This window comes from Apus apus, chromosome 2 (assembly GCF_020740795.1).
Source record: "Apus apus isolate bApuApu2 chromosome 2, bApuApu2.pri.cur, whole genome shotgun sequence".
In the NCBI taxonomy this organism is placed as follows: Eukaryota; Metazoa; Chordata; class Aves; order Apodiformes; family Apodidae; genus Apus; species Apus apus.
In genome coordinates this window covers 62,760,792-62,787,984 of record NC_067283.1, presented here as the reverse complement: position 1 = coordinate 62,787,984, position 27,193 = coordinate 62,760,792, and the positions used below count along the sequence as shown (strand labels likewise).

Genomic DNA, 27,193 nt, shown 5'->3' with positions numbered 1-27,193 from the left:
ATCCTAATTGCATGTCTTTGTATACCTCAGCTTTTCCAGTGGAAATATTTCAATACCTGACATAGAAACATTTGTTTTTGTTTGGAAAAGTGACAGAGTTCAGATAAGGCTTTGTTAGTCTATGTTTGATAGAGCTCACCTACTCAATTTAGTTTCTTCCTAATGTGACACTTCAGTTTGACTTCAGATTGGTTGATGTTTTTGGCTTGACAAGATGTTTGAGGTAAATCTGACTCCATATCTACACTTGATTTTCCTGGAATCAAGACTAAAGCACTGAATAGCTAGGATATGAAAGTCATAGCTATCTTTGGAATTACTATTCAGTACACTGTCTTTTGTTGTAAAATCCTGGATTCATCTGTAATCAGTTAACTTAGCATTTTCTCCAGCTTTGCTTGCACCTTGACAAACGGCTGCAGTAGGTAACATGAGTAATTATTGCTCTATTATGCCAGGGAACCACCACGCAGTAAGCTGCTTCTACTTTTCTCCAGTGATAGTCTGTATTGGTTGCTTTGGGAACAGTGACAGAAGTGAGGCAGCTCAAGGTGAGGCTTAGCTTAAACCTTGCATACCCCTGAGCTTCTAGTGCCCTCAAATTCAAGAGGTTACAGCTTGAAAATCAAGTTTAATAGCCTCTTCTTCCATACATTTGCCAACAGACTCTTAAGGTTCCAATTTCTGCAGCAGCGTGTGGCAGTGAGTTTCACAGTTATAATCAATAATCATGTACTCTGTAAGAATTTTTGTTTTTACTTAAAGCTACTGCCCAAGAGGCTCACTGTGGATTATTTAGTCCACTTTCTCGTGTCAACTTTATTACAGTCTTTTCTATGGCATCTTTTATGAAGGAATGTCACAATAGAATTCAGGATTTTGGAATACCAAGAATGTGTGAACAGACATAGTGTTGGCTTCCCCTTAGTTCTCTATTCTTTCTTTATTCAGTGTTAACATCCTGCCAGCTTCTTTTGATTGGTGCTAATTAGTCAGATAATGCTTTCAAAAAACCTCTAGAGAAAAATTTATCCCTCTTACCCAAGCGGTAGTGTATAATTTTGAGCCCATCCTTTTCAGATTTGTTTGGTTTTTTGGTGTTTGTGTTGTTGGGTTTTTGGTTGTTGGTTTTTTTTGCTTGTTTGTTGTTTTTTTTACTGTTGTATTATTTTCTGTTTATCTGCATTAGGGTTTCATTTGCTGTGTTATTATCACATCTTAATTCAGTATGGTTTCTGTAAGCTTTTACAGTGAATTTAGTTTTGATTTCCTATGGATAATTTTATGTCATCACAAGTTTTTCTTCGGTTCATTTTCCACACTTTCTTGAGATTATTTGCCTGTTGAATATACCAATCCTAGTATAAATCTGTTTACTTCTCCATATTGTAAAAATTGGCAAATTATTCCTTACAGTTGCTTCCTATCTGTAGCAAGGCAATCCACAGTCCCTCTATCCTATGTGATACTACTCTCTCTAAAGGTTATTGGTGAAGGACATTTGAGAACTGTTTGGAAACCTATATGCACTGTTTTGTCTATATGTTGACTGAGTTTTGAAAAAGAGTATAATAAATATGTGAATTCACATAGACATAAGGAGATGTCATTAATACTGACATAAATACAAGTCGTCCTAAATGTGGTAGGGAGTTTCTCTAAGGGTGTAGATATAATGGCACCAGAATAAAATCTAAGACTTACCTACATATAACATGTAATTTTGGGCTCAAAGGTACTTAATCTCTTATGTGTTAAATTCTTCATAGTATTTTAAATTTAATTTAAATTTAATTTTAAATACTTAGTTTAAATACTTAATAGATGCATTCTTTATGCAGAATGTTTTTGCAGCATAAAAAACAAACCACACTGAAACTTGGTAGGTCTTGTGCTTGTTCATCAGAAATGGAGAAGTTAAAATACCATTCACATTCTTTTGCATAGTGCAGATCTAGTTTGATTTGTGCCATCCTGGGTTTGATCTTGAAATAATAGCTATTATAGAATTTTTCCTAGGTTCTCTTTATCAACTTTGTGTGTATAATGAAAAACACTTTGCAGCACTTGTGACAGCTGAAATTTTGGAGCCTGTAAGTCAAATACAGTAGCTACTTCTGTTGTTGAACAACTACTGACCTGGTCTAGGAAAATCTGAAGTTGATTTAAGGCAAAAGAAGCCATACAATGAACAGGGAAAATGTGAAGTTTTACTTTCAAAGCTCACAGAAGCTAGTAGGGAGCTCAAAGAGAGAGCTTCAATCTCCTCCCATTCCTGGCCCTTTGTACTGTTTTCTATAGTGCCCTCTCCCCTAAGATGATGAACTGTATGGCTGCTCTGTGAACATCTGGAGAGCTAGCCCACACTAAAAATAGCCTTATGATGGTGGGGAGAGGTTAGGTTTAGTCACTGTTAATCAGTGAGTTTCTGTATCCTTTTCACTGCAGCATGGAAGGGAAGAAAAATAGGTGGCTGGAGAAAAGTTGTGACTATTTCAAGATACCATCCTTTTCTGTTTTGTTTTTTGTCATTGTCTTTTTTTTTCTCCGGAGTACATCTTTTGGCTCTTTATAGAGGGTGCTTATCTCCAGCAGTTTACATTGGTCAGTGTCAGGGCTGCCCACTGTATAGGACCTTCCTTCCAACTACCTGTTCTGATTCCACTGGCCTTTGAGCAGCCAAACAGAAGGCCACTTTAGAATGCTGGTTTTCAACATAAAACTAATAGGAAATAAATAAATAATAATTAAAAAAATTTTACTTCTGAGCTTGCTGTTCAGTTTTGTGCCCAGGTAAGGTAGGAGATAGGAGAGTTGGGACCGTTGTAGATCCAGGATAGATCCTGTTAAGCTGCTCGTAGGACTGGACCCTTAGAAGTAAAACAAGGTGTTGGAGGAAGCAGAACAGACTTGGCAATGCAAGTAGACTTGATTGTCAAGCTTTGTCTGCAAAGGAGTGTTGTTTGCTGATGAAGAAGTGTCTACTGAGCCCTTCCTTAAGGCTAAAGCAGTACTGAAAGTTGTGTGTCATAATTTCAGCCTATAAAGGTGGCTTAGAAGGAATGAGTGAGAAAGAAATCTGTCACGAAATAACTACTCCAGACAAATGTGTCTGTTGAGAGCTATCATGGATATGCTTTTCATTTTCAATATAGAAACTGATGACTTAAGAGTGCAATTTTTAGAAAAGATGTATTGCGTCGATGTTTATAGAGTACCTGGCACTGTGTAGACTTATGTTCATTCCTGACATGTTAGAACTAATTATGGTAAGAAGAAAACTTGTCAACTGACTTTTTAGTTATAGAAACAGAAGCAAGGTGAAGTGCACTCTTTCAAAAAAGCACTTTATTTTCTCTTTTCTAAAATGCATTCATTATTTGGAATAAAAAGCGTATCTCCAGTGGGTGACATAGCCATGGAGTGTTTGCAATTTATAAGAGAGCTAATTAAGTGCTCTTCATAGCATAAGATGAATGTTATTTATTTACTGAGATCAGTCAGGCATCAACAAATAATGTTAATGGTACAGAGTATGATGTGACTTTTTCTAAAGAACCATTTTTAGAGGAATTAAATATGACCAGACTACAGGCATAGCTGTGCTTGTAGCTCATGTATGCATACACAATCTAGCTTGAAATAAGCCACCTTTTTAAGTAGTACTAAAAATTCAGGTCACCAGAATACTTGTCAAGGTTCTCTACACAGGTTTCTGCCGAGTTCTGTGCCGTTAGTATTCTCTTCCTATAAATAAGAGTCTGGGATAGCTGCTTCAAGGCAGTTTATGTGGACATGTCCAAGCAAAAGCAGTAATAAAGCACAACATATGTCCTAGTTTGTATTCTATCTTTACATTAATGCTTTATGCAGAACTTCTTACAGGCCGCACAGTAGTGATATATGAGCCATCAAAAATCTTTCAGATTATTAGTCATCTCTGAATTGGACTGTATTCAAGTTACTGCTGAGTCAGAGATGAAGTGCTTCATTGCCATTACATGGAGTCACCCTGTCCCTCCTGTTTCATAAATCTGGTTGCAAGAAATTAATCCAGTAGTTACAGCTATAGTGAAGTTGTTTATATTTTCTCCCACTGACTTAAACAGTGCTAATTTTTTTATCCTGGCTCTTGTGAAATTACATAGAAATAGCAGTGCTTTAATATATGTTACAAAATTTTAACTACATTGGAATGCTGTGGGTTAGAAACCAGTGAGTGGCTTTTGCTCTTCTGAAAATCAAATGCTAAAGTAAAATACCATTTTCCTATGGAATAGAGAGGCAGCGATTAACACTTGGAGATGGACTCTGTAAGCTCCACAGAATAGAGTTCTTCTATGTGTAGAAAAAGTTGCATTCCTCCAATGTATTGTTTTCTTGGATAGTCAAGTTCCATGTTTATAACTCAAGTAAAATTACTTAAGATTTCTCTGGAAATTTTGTGCTTCATTTTATATTTACAATACCCATCTCTTGAAATGCCAATCCACTTGTGTTTGTTAGAATATCTCTTTATTAGGAAATGCAACTTTTGAACAAAAGCATGTGTAATTGTGCTTCTCTTTGCAATTTAAGGTAGGCTAAATAGAAAGGTGCTTGCATTAGTTCTTTTTCAGACATATTTAGGTGGTCTTGCATGTTCCTGTTTTTTCTAAAAAATAATCTGGACTGCAAAATATTCTTTCCTGGGAGTCTGCACCTTGGCTAATTGGAGCTGAGGATGTCACTAGTCAGGTCTGAGTGACCTCCTGCTGCTCATTGCCCAAGTTACAGATCAGGATTAGCTGCTGACAGCAAACCAAGTAACTTCTGCAAATACTTAGGACAATGGGCACTGAAAGGCACCAAGTCTGTGCAGTCAGTGGTTTATAGGCACTGAAGCATTTCTGAGTATCTCTTAAGCTGAGCCACATGGTGCTCAGATAGGAAGTTGATTGATGGTTTTACAAAGAAAAAGTGTTTATGAAAGAATGCTTTTCTTACAGATTATCCTGCATTAATATATATCTGATGTGCCTGGCAATGTTTCAGCAACTGGATGTTTGCCAAAACTTGACACTCCTGCAAGACACAATACAGTTTGTGTCTAGCAGTGCAGAACTTTTTGTTTTATGATCCTATTTTTAATGAGGCAGACGCTTTAATATGAATTATCCTTCTCTAAATAAATAATACTTTTACATTGTGAGAGTTACATGTTATTTGTTAATCATTACAAATTATTTGTCTGGGCTACAGTGGAGTTAATTTTTGCAAATTTTTGCTTCTTATCCAGAATTTCAGTCTATCATATTATTCTGTTTCAGTGATTTGAATAAACAGAAAAGGTACAAGGACCTCTTGTGTGAAGTTGAAGAAGAATTACAAACTCCATACAAAATGTAATAACCAGGTTCCCTGTTCATATATCCTGAATTTAAGCTCAGAGGTGTTTAAATATCTTTGTAAAGTAAAGGTTTGTGCTTTAGAATGGTGGGACCTGGGAGCCTGAATCCATTTGTAGGTCTGTCTGTAATCACTTCAGAGTACTTGATAAAAGTTTGATATTAAATGGTCTTGTTGGACTTACTTACAAGTGAATTTCATGGGTTCTTTTGTGTAATTTGTGCTGTTCATGTTGTGTATTATGTTTGTTGTTCTACAGAGGGAAAAATGCGTTAATTTGAAGTGGGGAGAGTTACTAAATCCTACCTGTTGGCCTGGGAGAGCAGCAAAACTTGGTCATTCTTAACAGTGGCACAAAAATTGCTCATGCTATGATTGTCTTATGTTGAATTTATAATTAAGGGCTTGGACAAATTAATTTTGAACTTTGAGTAATGTCACTAGTGAATGATTTTTTTTAAAAAGCCAAAAGTCCTTGTGTGACTTAAAAAGACTTAAAAAGATTTGTGTGATTTCTTTTATGGGAGAGGCTTTAAAAAATCACTGAGGCTAAATTATTTTTCATACCTAGCAGAGGGTGGTTCATTTATATTGGGTTTGAGGTCATTGACAGGGCAGGTTGAAGGGGAGGAAAGAGGGGAAATATGCATTGTGGTTAAATGTGTTGGAACAGGCCTGCAAACTAAAATGGAGACTGTCAGATAGTCTCAATATTTATTCTCTCATGCATAGAAACATACACAGAGAGAATACGCAGAAAAACTTGCTCCAGTGGCTTGCATTCAAGCATATGGTATGATGAATCGCTTGGAGCCCTAGCAATAAAGAATATTAACAACCTGAAGACAGAGAATCGTTTAACTGTCCCACAGTATTGATTAATGTGACATGCTCTTCCTTAGGTATAAGAGACTAAAGTAGTCGGACAAGTAACTTTAATTAAAAGTTGCAAATTCTTGTGAGTCTGTACTTTTAATTAAGCAATGCTTACAATATTAATTTCAAGACTCTTTCACGATGATAGAAGCCTGCTTTCATTAAGTTTGGTGCCCTGTGATGCTGATATTCTTCTCCACCAGTATGAAGCTCGTTCCCTTTCTCATCTGTGGTATCTCTGCCATGGAGGAGTTGTAGCTAATCCAGCCTGGTGGCTGCAGCCAAATAAACTGAGTAGCAGCAGAATCCTGCCTGGCTTCTCTTAAGTGGACATCTGTTTGGGCTTGCTTCTCCAGCTGGTTACTGCTGTTCATGAAGCTTTTGGGAACTTACTATTGTTGAGATTTCTAATTTTCTGTCAGATTTGATAGAAATTGGCCAGTGATTTCAAAAGTTACTGGGATAGAATGATACATGCACAGCATGATGATGCAAGCCTTGTTTTCTTAGATATCCTGACTAAAGATGTACTTCATGAACACAAGCTTAAGGAATGTGAGTCCATGCTGGGGACTTGAAAAGGAGGATTCAGTTAACAGTTTTGCACTGTAGTAACTCACTTCCTAGTAAATGCAAAACATAAATTGTTTCAAAAATTAGAAGCTCAAACTTGTCCCTTCTTCTGTATTCCTACAGACCAATGTAGATTTAAACTACTATTTTGTAAGTAAGAGTGACATCAAAACCCTCTTGGAATAGTAACTCTAAATCTAAATACATGAGGGAAAACTTCACTTTAATCCCAAGATTACTTGGTACTTTATTCACAAGGAGGAAAGGAATGTATTTCAGTTATTTTTCTGTGCCAATCTGTAGTTAATACTGGGTGGGATTATTTAGCACAGTCACTTTTGCTTGTTTCTCTGATTTCTGTTTACGTTCATGTGTTCATGCTCATTCTTTAAAGGTTTCTTTCCCCTGGCTGACCCTCAAACACTATCTGAACTGAGATGCTCCTGGTATATCTAGGTGTTACCTCTGGGTTTCAGGGATGTGTTTTCATCCTGTGCTTAACTTTTTGTTTTATGATTACATGTTCCACTGTATTCTGGGATCCTTATTTGGAATTCATGGCATCCTTTTAGTTTTCCTTTGAGGTAAAATGGTGAAATAGGTCTACTAGAGGGTGGAGATAAGATAAAGGAAATACTAGAAAGGAATCTTTCTGAAAATATGGTAAACTGAAAAAGCCACTTTATTCCCAAAAAGCCACTTTATTTCCATCTCTAGTAACCAATTATTTCCCTTCCTATTAAAAAAAAAAATGAAATGGTATTTAGAATGTTCTAAATAGCAGCCAGATTGTTGTTGTTGTTGCTTTGTAGGGGCAGAAAGATGCGTTGTGCTATGACTTAAGAGTTACTGTAAACTTGCATTAGATTATTTGGAAATTACTCTACATGACTCAGGGCTAAAGCGCCTGTTGTTAAAAAGGAATTCCTTGCAGCCAAAACATGCTGTGTAAGAAATGACGTTTCTCCCATTTCTAAAATGAGAAGAACAGACCTTTCATTAGCATTGCCCAAGCTTGTTTCCACATGTAGAAGTGACAAATGGCATATGTATATGTTGCATGTTTCCTCTGCAGGAATGCTGAGAATATGATGATATACATATTTATTTATTTATTAAGTCATGCTTTGGGCTACATATTTGATGACTTTGTAGTGCACTGTATACATTTTATTTCTTTATCCAATTTAGTCATATGCATTTTGGCATTTTTAGTAAAACTTCTTTACAGACTGTCCCATCTATCATTACCAGAAAATACAAGCATATGCAAAACAGCACTCCTTCAACTATTGGATCATGATTCTTTCAGAAAAATGAGGAACACTTCTGAATATCATTTGTATTTGATTTGTGATTCCTATATATAGTTTAGATTGAACTTTATCTTCAGGACTCATAGTGTCCTGCAAGAAAATTATTCTTCAAGTTCCTCTAAAGATAATTTATTTGTGGAATTCTGGAGCCATGTATCAGTCATAGATTTCCATGACTCGATTGTGATGCTACTAAATGAATTAGTCATCAATAAGCAGTGATAACGTTTCTGCAAGTGTTGAAAGGCTGAATAATTTAAATTTTAATACAGCTTCTTAAGCACGCCTATGCTTAAGAAAAAACCTGCACTTGTTACTGCTAAGTCTTTGGATGAAACTTACTAGAAAAACAATTAATTGGAAATATCACTGCCAGTTGCAGCTTCTATGATCCAATTGAGCAAGATCATATAATATGAACAGCATTTGCCAGTGAGAGAGTTCACAAGATTTACGTGCTCATTCAGAAAAGACATACCTGGTTAAAGGATTTTTCTTGTTATGCTTGATTTGTGAAGATTTTATCTAAGACTAACTGAACTACTGCTGCCTGGAAGAATTGTTCTCCAGACTGATTTTCATGTGCCCCTTGAAACATCTGGTAAGCAGCAGTCATTGGCAAGACTACTAGACCAGACAAATTGCGCCACTCTCCTTAACCTCTGTGGTGTTTTGTGTGTCCCTGTCATGGTGACGTGTTCCTTACAGATGTGCTCACACCGCAGTCATGCTTTGGAGCCCAGCCTTCTGTCCATGCTCCTCTCCTTGCCAAAATCAAATACACATTCTTAATCACCTATAAACTGGTGCTACATGCCCGTTGCAGGTTGGATAAGTCTCCTAAATCTGAACTCTGTGAAGTAATGAGAAGTACCCCTGATGAAGAAGCCATCCCAAGAAACAAAAGAACAAGTAATAACAGCACTTTTCCTCAGCCATTAAAACCACTATGCAGAGAAGTAGTATTTGAAATGCAGTTACCTGTTTTGAAGAGAAATTTGATCCCCTAGTCTTAGGGATGATTCATTGAAGAAGTCTTTAAGGCAAGTGTTATTATTTTTTTTATCACGATTTCCCTATTGATGGTTTTCTAGCAGTTACTGCAGCTAAGCAGCAGTTTTAAGATTTCTAAAGTTCAATACCTCTTTTTTTTTCATCTCAGATTACATCACTGGGTTGTATCTTTCAGAGCTAAGTTTAGGCTATAGAGAAGGTGGTAATAGGTATAAGGAATACATTACAGAAGAATGAAGACAAAGGTAAACTTAAATAAAACTTTTAGATTTCCGCCAAGTGTGTAAAGAACTGTTTAACAAATAGGGTTATTATTAGATTATTTCAAATTTTTAGGGGTTTGGGTTTTTTTCCTAATGTCATCTGCTTGGTGTTTTTTACGTAGGTGGAATAATAAACTTTTTTCTGAGTGTCTAGGCTTTTGTTTGGATTCTAGGATTGCACTCTAGAATGACACCTTAATAGGCATTAATCTGTATAAGAAAAATACATTAATATCCTTCAAAATCCTTGAATTATTTCACTTTGACCTCACTGTGGACATCTCCAGCAGATTTTAATTGTAAACTGGTAATGATATATTTTTGTGATGTATCACTGAATACTTCAAATAAAATTTGATTAAGATGATTACAACCCAAAGAGGCTCTGGGTACTCGGTGAGAATTCAGTAGATATACTTCATGATTTAGAGTTAGGGAAACTACATTACTAGTGGTGCACAAATATTTTCCTTTTTTGGTCAAGTTGACCCCTTTAGAGTTGCAGAGAAAATACCTTTCAGAAAATATTTTAAATAATACGGAACATGAAAGAGAGTTTTGACAGAAATCAAGGGATTATTATGTTATTTCTATCTATAGAGTATATTTATTTCTAATGTGTGTTTTCCTGATTATTGTTTTTCCCGTAAAAAACCACCACCTCTAGTTTTGAGGTTATTTACTGACTTTCTACTGTTCTGTAGCTTATCATCAGGTGCAGGAACAACTTGACATACCTGCAGATACAGGCCATATTATTCTTAATGAATGAATGGTGCTGTTTAAGGTATTATGAGGAGGTACATAACTTCAGATAAGGATTATCATTCTCGGAAGCTGTATTTACACATTATCCCTCTGTATTTCAAGTTTTTGGAACTGGGGTCCCTTGAGTGCATTCTGTGTTTAGCCAACTGCCTTGCCCTTGCACATACTGTTTTCCCTGCTCTATTTTATTCTATGATACAGCAGTTTGCCAGGTCTTTGAACTATTTTCTCATTTTATACAAAGACAAATTTTAATAAAAATGAGTCTTTTCCTTAGAATTCAGTACTTTAAGGTGAAATGACTGTGATACATAGGAGTATTGCTGAAAATCAAAACAAACCTTTTTTTGCAATAATACCTCTGTATTGCCAATCAGGTTTACATTATTATATCTTGGCTTATAACTTAGGTATGGAACAAAGCCTTTAACACTTTTACATTTGTCACTTTTGGTAGTACTTTCTTCTTCATTTTGGGTTTTTTTGTGATCAGAATGTAACATTCTAAAAAATGTCTCCTCCAATCCTGGAATATGTAGCCGAGCAGAGATTATTTATTCATTGTTAGCTTTTCAGTCAAAGACAGATATAAGCCATCTTCTTTCTGTGATTACATTTTAAAATGTCAACATTTAACTGTAACCCAAATTTCTAGCTAATTTTCTGGTAATTTTCAAAATGATGTCTGCTAATAGCCAAAACATGGTTTCTTTCTCCTCTTGCTCTTCGTGCGTTTAAAATAGAAATAATATTTTAAAAAACTGTGAATGAAATAAGACTATAGGATTCTGCTCTCAAAAGTGCAAGACATTTGGGCAGGAAAATTCTGTCTGGAGGATGGGTTTCCATGTCAAATATCTCTAAAACACCCTGGTAGCTTGTGCACAAGCTGCTGTTGTAGAATTTTTAAGCTATCCTCTTTCTGAACTCAGATTCAGAGAGTTATTAAGCTTGGCTACAAGCATTCTTAATGATTGAAACTTGGTATGCCATATTACTTCCTTAGAATTAATCAGTTTCCATGAAACATGTTGTTTAATTCATTAGCACTACAGAGATGGAAACTCAGTAAAAAGCCTTCATTAATTAGCACTGCATCCTGTAATATGCCTACAGCTGATGACCATATCTTGAATTTGTGCAGTGTGTGACCCTTTGCACTTTATACTTCACCTGCAGCAGCCCAATAGCGTATGTTTTGGTTTTAAAACATTCAGCATCTGATACAATGAGTGACACATTACCCTTTTTTCCTCAGTGAGTTCCTAAGTCATAAATCAGATTTCTCATATGCATCATTTTGATTTCAGAGTTTGAAGCAGATTTCTCATTTGTGTTTTGATTATAGGCATAGAAATAATAAATTTCCATTTTTTTGGTTTTTAAGTTTATGGACATTTTGCTCTTAAACTTTTCATTAGCTAAAGAGTATTTCTGCAGGGTGCTGGACTGACCCTTCTGGAGGGTCAAGTACTCTCACTCTGCTTATAGTACAAGAACAGCATGAGTGTATCAATAGTTCACCAAGTGTATTTGTGAGGCATAGACCTGAGAACAAAAAAATCCATGCTTCCAGGACCTGCACATCGATATGCTATATACAGGGCTGCAGAACAGCAACTCTAAACTCATACCTGTTTGTGTTTTCCTGAAATGGTTTTTCTTTGTGCTTAGGTCCCTTTAGTCACCTTGTCCTTTATGCTTTATTTTCTTCATGCATGTACCATTGCTTGTACAATTGAACTTGTTTCTGGAATTACGTTCGTAGTTTAGCAAGGAAATAACAAACGAGTTAGTTCTTTCACTGGTTGTTAATACACATAAGGCTTTAATTCTGTTAACTTTGGCAGTAGATGTCCACCATCTCTAAAAACCAACTTAATTCTTGTATAATATCTGTACGTGGAATGACAAATTTCAGTTTTATCTGTTTTCAGCTGGCAAGTAATAATAAGTAAATTTATTTGTGTGGGTTTTTTTGCAAGAGCTAACCTGAAAAGCAGACCATGGTGGAGGTAACATACATGCCTGGAAATAGGAGCTCATATGCAGGTGGTCCACAGAAGAAGCACAGACCTGTCTTAAAGGACGACTTTCTCATCACTTGTTCAGAGAAACAGGACCAGCTCATGAAATTCAACTATATTTTTTTTCCCTCCAACTTTTTGAAATCCTTCACTCCACTTTCTCTTCAAACTGGCTACAAAACCCAGTATATCTTCGTGATGTATGGTGTCATTAATCCTCCTTGAAAGCAAGATGCATAATGCTGCAATGTTGGCACTGAGCAAACTTCTGCAGCGTGACTGACTTGATGTCCTTTTGAGTCTCTCTTGTTCCAGCAGAATGAAACTGGACTCATTATAATACGTTTGACTATCATGCTGTTTGCAGCAGCAAGTGACCTATTATACTGTTCCCTTTCCTTCCCCCCCCTTCCTCTCCCCTTCACTAATGCACTAGAGCTACAAAATGAACAAGACAGGGCTGCTAGTTTGTGCTCTAGCACTAGGCTATTAGAAACAGAGGTCCCTATAGGGGTAGAATGACCTCTTTTATAAGCAAGGACAAGGGTTCTTTTTGTGGGAGAGAGAAACCCCTTATGGTCTCTTTGGCATTTAATGATCAATTGCCCCTATCTGCTGCATGCTTTTTATTGGAAATTTTCTCACTATTTTTTATTAATACCACAGAAAGGAGTAGTTTTAACTTTTTCTACTATCACAAGCATTCTTATTCATTTCAAAATACTCCTTGTATCAAAATGCTTTGCTTTACTTATCAATGTAGACACAGAAGTGAGCAAGACAAACAATGTTTTATATACATTGTAAAACTGCTAAACCTTCCAGCAGTCACAGGTAGTAAACTTCCTTTGTAAATGCTTTGATAGTGAAGCTTTTGCTGTAAATGAGCAGTTCAGGTTTTGAGACTTATATGCAGTGATTTTAGATAATGAAGCAAATTCAATGGGCTCATGTTCTTAACAGCTTCACCAGTTTCATCTTTTGGATGCATGACTTCTGAAAAGGAAAACCTTGAATAAATCTGTATGTAGCTTCCAATATCATAACCACAGAAGAAAAGAGGGAAAGCTACTAGTCATATGGCTATTAGATTGTTCTCTCAGACCTCACATCTAAATATAAATCTGATAGTAGGGTATCCTTACATTAAAGTTAGCTTGATGTTACTGTAAAGTAGATAGGTAGCTGGGTCAGAACTCTTCATTTCAGTGTGGTTATTTTGACAGAATCTCCAAAGTAACCAAAAAAGTTAATATGAAATGTAGTAGTAGAAGTGAGGGTGTATGTGTTGTTATGGAGGGAGAAATGGGAGTTTTTCTTTTTAAATTTTGTCCAAAACTAGAATCTTTTATTACTGTAACTTTAAAATAATTCACTGAGCAGTCATAAAGCTTAGTTTTTTTATAGTGGTCCAGCTCTTACTTGACTTCATAAGTTGCATTAAACAACTTGTGAGATCTGAATGCATTTTGAGGGAAAAAACGTATAAAATGTAAAATATATTAACACATTTTCATTGAAATGTATCAAGCTATTTCTTGACCTCCTTCGCACTGAGTTTCATGAGCTGTTTCTTGAGCACTTTTGCATCAAAGTACACTTAAGCTTCACTTACAATGTGTTATACAAGTGATATATCACGCTTAACTTAATTTAACCAAAAGTCAAGGAATGTGTCATAATTTTGAAAAAGCAATTGCTACAAGAGTTATGGGGGTCTGAGGCACAAATAATTTTTCTGTTTTGGAATTTGAAAATATAGCCTAAAGTTTTTTCCCATTAGTTTGTAGGATCAGGTATTTGTTATAAGTGCCTCTATCACATCTATGGTAAATGATCCTTTAAATCAAGTTCCTGTTATGGCTTCATATAGATTTAGAATTTGATAGCATTAATATATACTAATGTATAACATGTATATAAATACAGGAGAATGTTAATCAGTTTTGTGTGCAAACATTTACTTAACATTTACTTAAATTAAGCATCTCACAGAATCACAGAATCTTAGGGGTTGGAAGGGACCTCATAAGATCACCCAGTCCAACCCCCAGCCAGAGCAGGATCACCCAGAGCACATCACACAGGAACATGTCCAGGCGGGTTTAGAATGTCTCCAGCGAAGGAGACTCCACAACCTCTCTGGGCAGCCTGTTCCAGTGCTCTGTCACTCTCACAGTAAATAAGGTTTTTTTCTGATAGTTACATGGACTCTCCTGTGCTCCAGTCTGCACCCGTTGCTCCTTGTGCTATCACTGGACATCACTGAAAAAAGCCTGGCTCCATCATCCATCTTGGCAAGGAGAAAAAGAACAATCTTGAATTTTGTTCCTAAATGTAGTAGACAGCACTGCCAAACAGAATCTTCCAAATCTACTCTTAAAATAATACGATATCCTACATAGGTGGAGTAACCTGATTCAGTGTAACTTGGTCTGTATGTCACTTCATATTAGTTTCCAAACACGTTTGTTCTCACAAGTATGTAGACCACAAAAGTTAGCGTGTTCATTTCCTAAGCACTCTAATATATGTGTCATCCTGTGGGCAGTAGAAACCACAACTGCTTTAAAGACTTATACTGAACTATGCACTTGCAAAACATAACTGTAGTTTGTGTAACTGCAGAGCAACATCCAGAAGTAATATCCTGCAGTGAGAGGCATCCAAGTATGATGAGAGTGCTGGCTGATGTCATTAGGAGGCTGTTTTCTCTCATCATTCAAAGGTCATGACAATCAGAAGAGACTCTTGGTGACTGGAAAAAGGGACATGTCAAGGTGCCCTTCAGGAAGGGCAAGAAGGGGTTGCTAGGGAATTACAAGACAGGTGAATCTCTTTTTTGGAGAGGGATTGGGAGGAGGCTGGGTTGCTTTTTGTTTGAGGATTTTCTGCTTTGTTTTGGGCACTTTTCTTTTTTATATTTTGTTGTTGGCTTTTTTACCTTGAATTCAGCATGGTCTTCTATAATGTTCTTAGGTGAGATATGGACTGGACAGATGGTAAGGTGGTTCAAAGAATTGTCTGGACTGCCAGGCTCACAGGGTGGTGATCTGTGGTCTGGAGTCTAGCTGTTGCTAACTAATGGTGTTTCCCAGGGATTGATACTAGGGCCTGTGTTTCATGTCTTTATTAACAATGTGGACAGTGAGATCCAGTGCATTTTGAGCAATTTGGGAGATTATACCAAATTGGGGGAATAACTCACTGGCTTGGAGGGTAGGGCTAATATTTCAGTGGACCTCAACTGTCTGGAGGAATGGAATTAACAGTAGTTTCATGAAGTTCAACGAAGAAAAATGTCCTGAATCCAGGAAAAAATAACACCATGCTACATTATGGATGTAGAGAGCTGACTGTCTGGGAAGCAGCTGTGTGGATTTTGGAGTTCCTCTGGGCAAGCTGATGAACATGAGTCAGCTTTGAAACCCTTTGCAATTTTGTCCTAGATGCTATTAGCAGGAGTACAGCCACAAGCCCAGGGGAGTGACTAGTGCCTTGTACTTGGCAGTTGTGAGACCTCATGAAGAGTGCTCTGTCCAATATTGGGCGCCCCAGGACAAGGCTGACTGATGTAGTGGAGCAGTTCTGCAAAGGACTGCTGAAATTATTAGGAGGATGGAACACATGACATACAAGAATTGAGATTTGAAGAGAAAGGCAGAAGGAAATTTTATTGCTGTCTGTGATTGACTAATGGGAGGGTATAGAGAAGGCAGAGGTGGGATGAGAGGTAACAGGACAAGCTGGAACACAAGGACTTGCAGTTAGGTGCAAGGAAAGATATTTTACCCTGAGAGTGGTCAAATACTGGAACAGATTGCCCAAGGTGGCTGTGGTATTTCTGTCTTTGGAAATATTCAAAACACAACTGCATGAGAACTGAGCAATCTCACCAAATTGGGCCTGATTTGAGGAGAAGGTTGGATTAGATGACCTCCAAATGTCCCTTGCAACCTAAGCTATACTATGATCCCATGAAAAGAAATTTTCACCATGTATACAGTCCTTACCCTTTTGCTTTCCTGAAGACTACAGAAAATGGAATTTGTTCAGGCTTTTGAATTAAATCATTCTGTGTAGCAGGTCTTTATGTAATACTAATCAGCACTTCAAAGCAATTTATAATATTAAGGAGATATTTTAAAAATATTTCTTATTCTTCCTCCTGTGTTGTGAAGAGTTGGATAAGCCAGTCATCCTTCTGTTAAGCTTCCTCTTTTAAGAGGATTTTGGGAGATCTAGTAATTTCTCTAAGCATTGTGTTCCAGTAGGTCAGCCAACATTTAGGCCATTCGGATCTTGTCCTGCTATTCATGGCAAGCATTAAGAAAACAGGAGTGAACAGTTGTCCTTCACTTGAGAATGTCCAGAAGGGTAAAAAGTAAATCTTTTGAAAAGAGGGTCTATGTTCAGGCATAAGAAAGATCCTTTAGAAAGTCACAGTATGAGACAGTTACCTAGAGCTTTGTCTTTCAAAGTAAAAATGAGACTTTTTGCATGGCCATGTTGTGTGAGGACAAGCGTCTATGGTTTAAAACTAGAACAGGGGAGATTTAGATTAGATATTAGGAGGAAATTCTTTACTACAAGGGTGGTAAGGCACTGGCACAGGTTGCCCAGGGAGGCTGTGGAAGCCCCATCCCTGGCAGTATTCGAGGCCTGGTTGGATGGGGCTCTGAGCAATCTGGTCTAGTGGGAGGTGCCCCTGCCCGTGCAGGGGAGTTGGAACTAGATGCTCTTTATGATCCCTCCCAACCCAAACCTTTCTATGGTTTCTATGATTCTATATGACTCTGATGGGACCGGTTTGTATGTAGTATGTAATGTGAAGAGCAGCACTACTACATTCATCTGGAGGACATGTTGCTGAATCTACTCTTCTGAAAGTCCAGAAGAAACATCCTTTAGATTATAGCCTTAAAGCTTGCCTCTTTTACCAGCTCTGAACCTAGACCTGTCTTTTTTCTTCATCCTACTTTTTTGTCGGTATTTGCCAGATATCCTGTAGTTTCTAATTGTTACAGTTAGATGTGAGTTACTTTAGAGTCTAGGATAGGGTTTGTACATTCTCTCTCTCCTCTAGACCTTCCACATCTATGCAGGTCAAATGAGGATTTCTTGGTGAACTGAGAACTAATCCTTCCAAACTTCCATTAGCACCAGTGAGTTTCCTAGATTCACAAAGTCCCTGCAGTGGGATCTTTCAGTGGTGATCCGTGTGGTTTAGCTGGCTGAGAGGAGGCCTGGACTCTTACAAGATGAATCAATGCTTGCAGAGTACTTCAGAAGAACATGAGGAATTTCATTCCTCCAAATCTCAGTTTCTGTTTAAACTTGCATTATATTCAGGTTGATACAGTGACATGGTATGTACACAGATGTCTTCATACTCCTCAGTTAAGGCACTGATTCAGCAAAGTAATCTAGCACATGCCTTGTATCAAGTATGTACATAGTGACTGTAAAATCTGTGCTGAATAAATAAAAGGAAACTCAAATAATTGAAGAGAAAATTAATTTGCATAGGGTAAGTTCATTCTAAACAATGAGTATATTTAAAGTGGATTGGATTTTTCCAAGCATTTCTGTCTTTGGCTGTGACTTTTTTTTTTTTAATCTTAATTCTAAGGGTGTGATCAGGAGTGGCAGCCTCAGGTTGATTGTCCTCAGGTCTATAGGCAGTTTTTGACAAACATTGAAGTCAGACCTCCCGTTGGCAGATGGTCTTTCAGGTTTCTGTGGTGCAGTGGGAGAGGTATTTCTATGGTCTGTACAGCTCTGCAGGCTGCTGTAGGAATTCACTGTTGGAGAAGGAATAGCAAGGAGATCAGGCAGTAACTGATAAGCCTGTGTGGGCTACTGAGAAGGTCAGCATCGGGGATCTCCCAACAGGACAGCCTGTGGAGTATCGTGCTGCAGGAGAAACCCCTCTTGATCGTAGTAGAAAATCTCCCAGGAAACAGGAGAACAAGAAGTAGGGAAGGAGAAGAAAGAAAATAAAATTATTTTGTGCTTGAATTTCATATGTACAAAGTACAGTTAGGTTAACAAATAGGAGAATTTCAGAGGGATTATTGTCTGATATTTTAACATCTTCAGACATTTTTGTAGATTGAAGTAATTTTTCAGATGGAGTAGATTTCTCTTCAATTTAAAAGATGTATGCTACTGCTTAAAACAGTGTTTACAGTAGTGGTATGAATATAAAGCAAAATAAAAATGCTAGAAGTTTTTTATTAAAGAAATTAATCATTTCAAGCAGTCTAAAACAGAAATGCACATATCTTGTAAAAGTGACTACTGTAGGATTTCTTGTCTTCTTTACAACAAGGATTGTTTAGATTACTGCACAAAAATGAAGCTAAACTCCCTGTCAGATAATCTGCTATGAGCATTCTTTATATTGAGACATCAGAGAAGGAATAGTCTCAGAACCTCCATTTATTTGGAACCTTTTCTTCTTCCAACACTTTTCATTCTCTGTCATCTCCAATTACATCAGAACAGAGATCAGAAGCCAGCTGTTGAGGTTACTCTTTTGTGCTGGGTAGTGATGGCAGAGTGAGAAATAAACTATGAGCTGTGACCAAAGGCTGACTTGTAATTACTTGAATATAATGATAATTGGCCCTAATACTGTAGCAAATGCTCTGAATTTGCACATCCAAACTCTTCAGTTAGGATCAGTTGTCTTGTTTACAAAATCAGCTTCCTTTTAGTAGCACTAAATTGCCCAGTAACAGAATGGTGAATGTTCTAGTGAGGTTCACTGCGAAAGAAAAAAGCACTGTACATTATTTGCCAGTGAATTTAAATGGTTTCCTACATAGGGCTGGAGTTTGGGGTGGAAGAGGGTTGAGCAAGGACAGGAAGTGTTGGCTCCCTTTATGAATACTGTTGGGGAGGTCTGTTGTTTTCTCCTTTTACCTAGTGTACATTTAGACTCCTAAACTCAGGATGCAAAGGACCAGAATAAACAGCATAACAATTGACACCAAACCTCTGTCACACACAGTTTTGTGCCAAGTTGAATTACCCTTCTTGTAAATACTTAGCATTCAGAGCAGCTTTCTGTGTTTGAAGATCCATTTTGTCAGCCTGAAACTGGGACATGAACTTTCTCCTAACCTGCAGGTGTCCATCCTCATCCCCCCACCCCCTCCCACACATTGCCCCCCTTACCCCCCATATTAAGACTACGTCTTTGGCTCTCTCAGCATGAATTATTCCCATTACTTGCTGTTCAACACCCTGATCAGAGAGCAGATGAGACAGTTATTCCTGTTGTTGCTGATTTACTATTACAGCTGCTTCCTCTTCTTGTGATTTAATTTGAAGTTTCAGCCCACCAGGGGGCTAATGGTCCCCACCTATGCAGCTTTAAAAACTCGCTGTTGTTTTCCACAGGAGTGTTATTTTCATTCCTAGCCAGTGATTTATTTTTTTTCCCTACACTTTCATCTGGTAACTGTGAGGCAGTATTCCACCAGCCATTTTCATGAAAAAAAAAACATAAAACCCCACCACCAAACCTAAAACCCATACAAGCATTTAGCTTGCAAGCTTAAAAATGAGAATTGCTCTGAGTAGAAACTCAGCAAGTAAATTACCCTGTTTTACAACCTTCTAAGGGGTATGGGAGACTTACATAAAAAACAAATAAACATGGCATTAGTCATCATTTAGATCCTTTGTGTTTCTCTTACTTTTAAATGAAACTGATCTATAATTCACTTCTTTTTTCTGTATCTCAGAAAAGTATAGGACAGGCGACAAACCTTAAAGCATGTAAGTTTCATAGTGTGGTACTGCCTGTGGTGTGATGAATTCTGAAAACATTAGCAACTGCAGTGGGAGCCGAGGTGTGTTTGTATCCTGCTAGCAAGTTCTGCATTCTTGATCAGGCATGGAGAGGCTCACCTTGAATGTGTATACAAAGTGGTGGCTGCAAGTGGGATAACCAAAGATCAGTACTTCAATAATACTTTCCACTAGACTTCTTAGAAGAATTATACATCTTTCTCAATAAGTTATTCTTGAAGCAAAACTTGAAAAGTTACTAGTTTCTTGGTTTACCTTTAATTTTTAAGTATTCTTAGTTGTAATTGATAAAGGACCTGGAAAACCTTTCTGAACAAACATAGTTAACTTTGCTCAGCATTTGTGTCTGTCTTTGTTGTTATACTGTGAGTTTAAGAGTGGTAGTCTTGAGTTTACATTTTTGTAAAACCTCTGGTTTTCTAGTTTTATTCATTTTCATGTGGTTAAAGTCTATGTACATGTTTATATTTTCCTCATCTTAAGTATATATCTGTAATAAACCATTTGTATTTTGTGATACCATTCTCTGCTTGTGTAAAGAGTACCGTGATGAATTATGTGCATTTTAGCATTTAGATGTTCATGGTTCATAACTGGTATTAGAAATTCATGTCTTGAGTTAATGGTATCTCATCTCACTGGGAATCCCAAGTATCTTCCTCCTGGCCACCCTGTTTTCAATGACTTATTTCTTGCTTTGGACTGGGGAGAAGGGGGAGATAGATTGCATTGCAGAAAGGATGGAAGCTGAGTAGACTGATAGAAGTGGCTGCATAACCTCACTACTTTCAACTGTTATTAAAGGGTGGTGCAATCTTTCTTCTTTTTGAGCAGGAGGATATGATTACCAAGTATCAGTGTTCAGGTTCACTACCCTTTACAATACAAATCAAATATACTACTTCCTCAGGCCCTGATTGATGGAAAATGAAGTATTAACTGCCAGGAAACAGGTTTTCCAGCCCTGTCACTCAGTCACACAGTGGCAACTAACCTTTTCAATGCAACCTTAATATTGCATTCCTAATTGTATCGGTTAAAGAATACAAGATTTTAATAGTTATTCTGGGGGAATGTCAGTCACTGCACTTTAGAGCTATTTTTGCTTATTGGAGGCTTAGCAGTTAATAACTTAACTAGTAGTAACAACCATTAATGCAAACTCTTTGCCTGGGTAATGTTGCTTGTGGTGTTTAATGAATTAGGCTCAAAAAATTGAGCAGAGTACTAGACTTGACTGACTAGCTGAGGAGGCAGCACAGAATTAGTCAGTGGCTGTGAATGTTAATCATTCCACATCAATGATAATTTACAGCATTGTTGTAGCACTCTTGTGCTCATAAAATGAACTTAATAACCCACTGCTACCCATGGGATAAGCCTTCCTCCTCCTTCCCTCCCCCTAGCAATTGAATACTGAGTCTGGCTGCATAATAGCCTTGTGAAATACTGCATTAAAAAGAGTGAGCAGCTGTATGATAAAATAAACAGCTCTAAAACAGATTTGTTAATTATCTCTTCCTTTTATTCACAGAGGGTGTTTGTGAGATATGGCTGACCAGTGAAGACACAGGGGCTTATGGCAGAGACATTGGCACAGACCTCCCTACGCTTCTGTGGAAGCTGGTTGAAGCTATTCCTGAGGGAGCTATGCTGAGGCTTGGCATGACAAACCCTCCCTATATTTTAGAGCATCTGGAGGTAAGGAAGAAAAGAGACTAATTTATACGCTGACATAGACCTTTACTGAGTGAGTCGGTGTGGAACCTTGTGTATAGTATTGACTTCAAGTAAATTTATAGAATTGCACTCATACTGTTAAGCTGGTCTTGTGGCACAGCAAGTTATCAAGATGATTAGATACTAAAATAATTTTGGAATTATAATATTACTGAGGTTTCTCACGTATGGAGCTTTAGTATAGCAATGTTGTATTTGTGTGTATGTCTATTGTTTTCAAGAACTAAAGGAAATGTCATTAGCAAGCAAGGGACTATGGGATTGAAATTGTCTTCCTTCTACACCTGAGATTAATATTTTCAAAAACCCTATATGCTGGTCTCACTTAACAATGTATTTAGTATCCCATGTCACATGCTATTCTGAGTGTGTGTAGAAGTTTCCATCATAAGAAATGGAAAGTCTAAGTGTATATCTGTGTTTAAAAAAAGTGTAACGAAGTAGTTCATCAACATTAGAAGCAACAAAGTGTGCAACAATGTGAACTTGAAGAATATCATATGTGTGCAAATCAGGAAGTGAGAGTTTGTCTCAAAGATTGATTGCTTTCATTGGATTCTGTCATCAAATGAATTTATTGAAATTCATGGGAAATATGAGGAAGGAAAAGCAGGGGATGGTATAGTGTAAGGTAAATCTTGTAACCATGTACATCAGCAATATCCAGATAAATAGCTGGTGTCCGTGCTGCTTTTCTGAATATAGTATAGTTTAATAGTTGCACTTACTTTTTCTTAAAGTATCAAGGACAGTATTTTCTTACCAGAGTGCCATAACTGCACCTTTTCCTATTGAAGCACATTGGCTAGAGGACTTTCTTCTGGATAGGAATAAGTAGTTTTTCACTTCACTAGCTAAAGAACACAAGCTGCAGAAAACTGCAAATTTCCCAGGCTATTAATTTATTCTTTGGTTTAACATACAATTCACTAAGAGTCTTAGCAACACACTGAATAGAAATCTTTAGGAAGTGGTTTGGTTATGTTTCTTAGAGCTTAGCATTCTGTCTCAAACTCTTTTATCAGTCGCAAGTTTTTATTTTAACTTTTTTCAGCATCTTGTACAAAAGCAAATCAAAATTTTAGCATTTGTCACAATTGTCTTTACTTTCATTTTTAACCCACATTGTTGAAAGTGTTTTGGCATAGGCTGCCACTTTTTTACTGCTGCTCATCTTATGAGTGCTCACAGAGTCGTGTTTTGTTTTTGTTTGAAAATCAGTTGCTGGAAATAAGAAACTGCTCTGCCCAGCTAAGGGGCACTGTAGTAGTCTTAATTTTATATAATTTGGGTGAGGTGGAAAGTATATTGCTTTCCTTCATACAGTGCATGTGAGCACATCACACATCTAGAATGGTTTTGAATTATTATCTCTAATCTTCCTGCTTCTGAATTTTCTAGAAAGTGCTGAAGGTAGGACTCTCTTTGACCTGACTCAGATTCAAGAAAAATACTCTTAATATCTTTTAAAAATGCATCTTTAAGTGTGTTGGCAGGGTGAGAAACTTCATCGAAAGTCTATTGAAAATGTGTATCTTGAATGTTTCTGTGCAGAACGTGCATTATGTTTACACCAGTCTTTCGTACAATATCTGTTTTTTCTTGTCCTCTTCACTGTTTCATACAATTTCTAATTTACATAATGGTTTTTAAGGATTATTTTATCACATTTGTTTCATGTATGAACAAGAATTTCTGAGCTTGTAATTTGATGAAATAATTTTGATGTTTTGTCAAAATTTGCATATTTTCTTTTTTTAACCTGCCATGGTTTTTTTCCTAGTCCCCTCATCCAAGCTTACCAGACTTGTATCTGAAATATCACTAGGAAATGTTGGAAGTCTCCTGTATACATTTTTACCAGACAAAATAAACTTTTTTGTGGGGAATGTGCTTTTAACTTTCCAGTTGACAAAAGGGTGAAACTATGATTTGTTTGAAAAACAAAATAAATTAAATGAGAAGTTGATTAATTTTCATGTCAGTTGATTAGAATAAAATCCAGATGTAGTTCTGTTATCTCCTGAGTAAGGCATGAAGCTGTGTTATTGGTTGAAAACATCTTTAAATGTTTTAAAAGATGCTGCATTTTATTAATCTATTTTGTTATAAGGCATGTGGATACCTGGGGTGATTTGCATGGGAAAATGTATTAATTGTGTGTCACTTTTTATATCCAATGAAAAGGAAAACTTGTTCCAGTTATGTATCTTTTTTAAAAAATCAGAGTAATTCAGCCATTACATACAAGTATACATATGCAGCTGCTAAGCAAAGGTTTATTTCACTTGAGTAATGATCACATGCTTAAGAAGTGGCATAGAACAACAGCAGTCATGTAAAAGCATAAATTAATTTTAAGACCTAGACAGAGCTTCCCTAGACAGTCTAAAAGCAATGTTTTTGTTTCATTCACAGTTTTTGCTATAGTTATTGGAGCTTACTTGCAGGTAAAAGGTTTGGCCAGTTTTATGTCTGCCTTACCCTTGTAACCTCCAGAGCTAATAACAAAGTTTATAAAAATGCATTTGTTTTCTCCTATAAAATTCAGTTGTAAGTTAAATGTTTTTAAAATACCTGTTCCCAAAGACATTATGTACATTTTTTAAATACTGTCATGTAGTATTGCTTGAGCTTCTCTGTCATTAGAACTGGTCTTAAATGTAACTTTTAGAATATTTAGCAAATACCTGTTTTCCTTCAATAGGTAGTTATTTAATCTCTAAGCATTCAAACCATCAGGTCACTGGCTTGTTTATGTGCTTGGAATTTGCAGGTTTTTTACTATTTGCTGGAGTTTCTGTTACTTTTCAATTGCCAGAATGAGAGGAGATTGAAAATAAAAAGAACAGGGATATGCAGATTAATACCTTGAGTTGTAGATCGCACAGCTGCAATAGAAGCAAAGAATTCCTCAGACCACAATGACAATACTCATGTCCTCAATGAATGAGGCACAAGTTGCACCTATGAATAATATAACTGAATAAAGGACTAAAAATGTTAAAATTTATGACTTTATATACAATGGAAACCTAAGCTGCACATACTGTTCTAGAAGTAGGTGGAGTTATTCTCATAAGTGTTGGGTTTGGCCCAGTTTCCTCACACCGTGCTCCTTTGAAATATGCCCAGCTTATGTTGTTGGTATTGCTCAGGTGGATCTTTAAGATGTAGCTAGCCATTAGATACTTCAGTAAGATATTAATTACTGTCTTGATGGTTCTCAGGAAAATAGATTGTGTCCACTGGCTAAAATAATACATTGTTATATTGCATGTATTTTTTGTGTATACGTGGAATAACTTTCTCCTTCATGCAAAGATGCTTAGCCCACTTTTGGATAAGCTGCTTGTTGAATTGCTTTTAGATTGAAATTTATTTGCAAGTGCAAATGTATTTATAGGTTCTTCCTTTTTCTTCCAAAAAATACTTCCTAAATATACTCTGAGATACTGTTTAGAAAGTGTACAGTGGATTAGGGACAGAGATCTGCTTAAGCTGTCGCCAGTGTTTCCTTTGTACTGTGTGTCCAGGTCTGTGGCTGGGCTTTGGCCCTCTGGGTCTTTTGACTTATTAATGTAGGGCCCACACTCACAGGTTCCCTGGAAATAAAAATGGAGGCACAGTAAATGCCACTCATCTCAAGAATGTTTCGTCTGCCGCTGTGTCAGGAAATCAGTCTCGGTATCCTCTGAGAAGTGCCAGCCAACAGCTCTGCTGTTTGGCTGAAGCTGGAGGCCGGCACAAGAATAGGAGGAGGTGGAGGAGGGCTTCCTCTGGGTCAGGAGTGGTGGGGCTAGAGCTGAGGAGGGTGCAAAGGAAAGCTATGGGTGCTTCTGATTGGCCTGAGGCTCTCATGCTGGAAGGCTTGGTAGATTTCAGGGCCAGGGCCAGTGGCCATTCAAACTCAGAATAAGTAGACAGTCAGTTTAAGTTTTCACAATTTATAATACTGAGCATACCCAGTGCCCTCAGGTATTAGTCAGGTAAATGCCATTTTGTCCTTAAAGATGGTTTTCATTTCAGGGGTAGCTGTTACTTTCATGAAAATCATCGTACTTGTGTGGTACAGTGTCACAGTTTAGTACTTTCAGTTTTTTATTCAATAAAGATGGTGGCAATAGTGCTTTATGTACTTACAGGTGCATGTAGCATGAACAGTTTTGGGATGAGAAGCAGCCATATGTTTTCAGATTATTATTTGTACATTCAGTTGGGCTTTCTCATTTGTAAAGAATTATTTAACACCATTCAGTGTTTCAGAGTCATGCAAAATGTTCGACTCTTTTTGATAGGTGCATAGTAAGCTAAGTCTTTAGAAAAAGAGAGGGGTTTGTAATTATTCAGGTTATAATCTAAACTACAAGGTTTTTTTTTAATCTGCTGTTTTCTCCAGCTGCAGATTGTTTGCACTTAAATTAGCAAGTAGTAAGGAGCAATAAGAGCAGATCAGGAAATCACAGAATTTGGTAGTGAAGCCACTGTATCTACAGTATCTCCATTTTTGAGTCTTTACTTCAAAATAAATCTAATCCCCTTAACCAAACTTTCCAATTACCCATGGTCCAAAGCTGTTCCAAGGGCAGATCACTGGTTTGAATCCTTCTGTTCCCACTAAACTCTTGGAGCCCATTCACTGTAAACCTGGAGCGTGGCCACTGGTCTGATTTCCTTGGAAGGGAATTTGGTTTTCCTGCACTGAAGTCATACTGCAGATTGAACAAACCCATGGCTGGGAGGGAAATGTGGGAAACTGCACTTCGCGGTATCACTGCAGTTTTCACTGCATGAGGTTTGTTGGTACAACTGAGAAGGTTATTTGGTGTGTTTAAGAAAACCGAAGGACCTAAGACTCCCCAACATTGTTTCTCCTGATTGTGATATTAAAACTGAGGAAGAAGTTGAAGCTTGCAGTTTAGCTGCAGAAGAGATTGTATATTTTCCTTTCAAAGAAATGTGGCCAGCCAATGGACATAGTATTGCATTTTCCAAAGTGCTCAGTCTTAGCTGCCTGTTTGAATGTGTATGTCATGAAGTGTATAGCTTGTTTATTTGAAGTTTGATCTCAAACCAAGATTTTGAGGTAGATGCTCTTGTCCAGTGTCTGTGCTCTCTTTATATGCTGATGCCATATGACATTGAGGAAAAATTTGGATTCTATATACAGGGCAGAAAATTTTGGTAAACTTCCCTGAACTTTGGTCAGGGAGGAAGGTTTTAGCTCCAACTATTTTTTATTTTAATCAAATGGTAACAGCGAAGGAAAAGGTTAATATTAGGATCCATTTTATAGTCCTAGCAAAGCCTGCAATGAATGCACATGTGTATAGTTACCTTGTGTACTCTTGCCCACCTGTATTTGCACAGAGCTCCTGTTTGAATTACACAGACTGCCAGATGG

At 37.1% G+C, this 27,193-nt stretch overlaps 1 protein-coding gene across 2 annotated transcripts in view; it reads left to right on the top strand.

The window, feature by feature from the left end:
- Positions 1–27,193, top strand: part of CDKAL1 (CDK5 regulatory subunit associated protein 1 like 1) — a 418,797-nt gene that overhangs the window by 231,867 nt on the left and 159,737 nt on the right. For both annotated transcript variants that reach the window (XM_051610858.1, XM_051610859.1), the window contains exon 10: positions 21,584–21,750. In XM_051610858.1, coding sequence (XP_051466818.1) covers positions 21,584–21,750 — 167 coding nt within the window. The remainder of the gene's footprint in view (positions 1–21,583; positions 21,751–27,193) is intronic.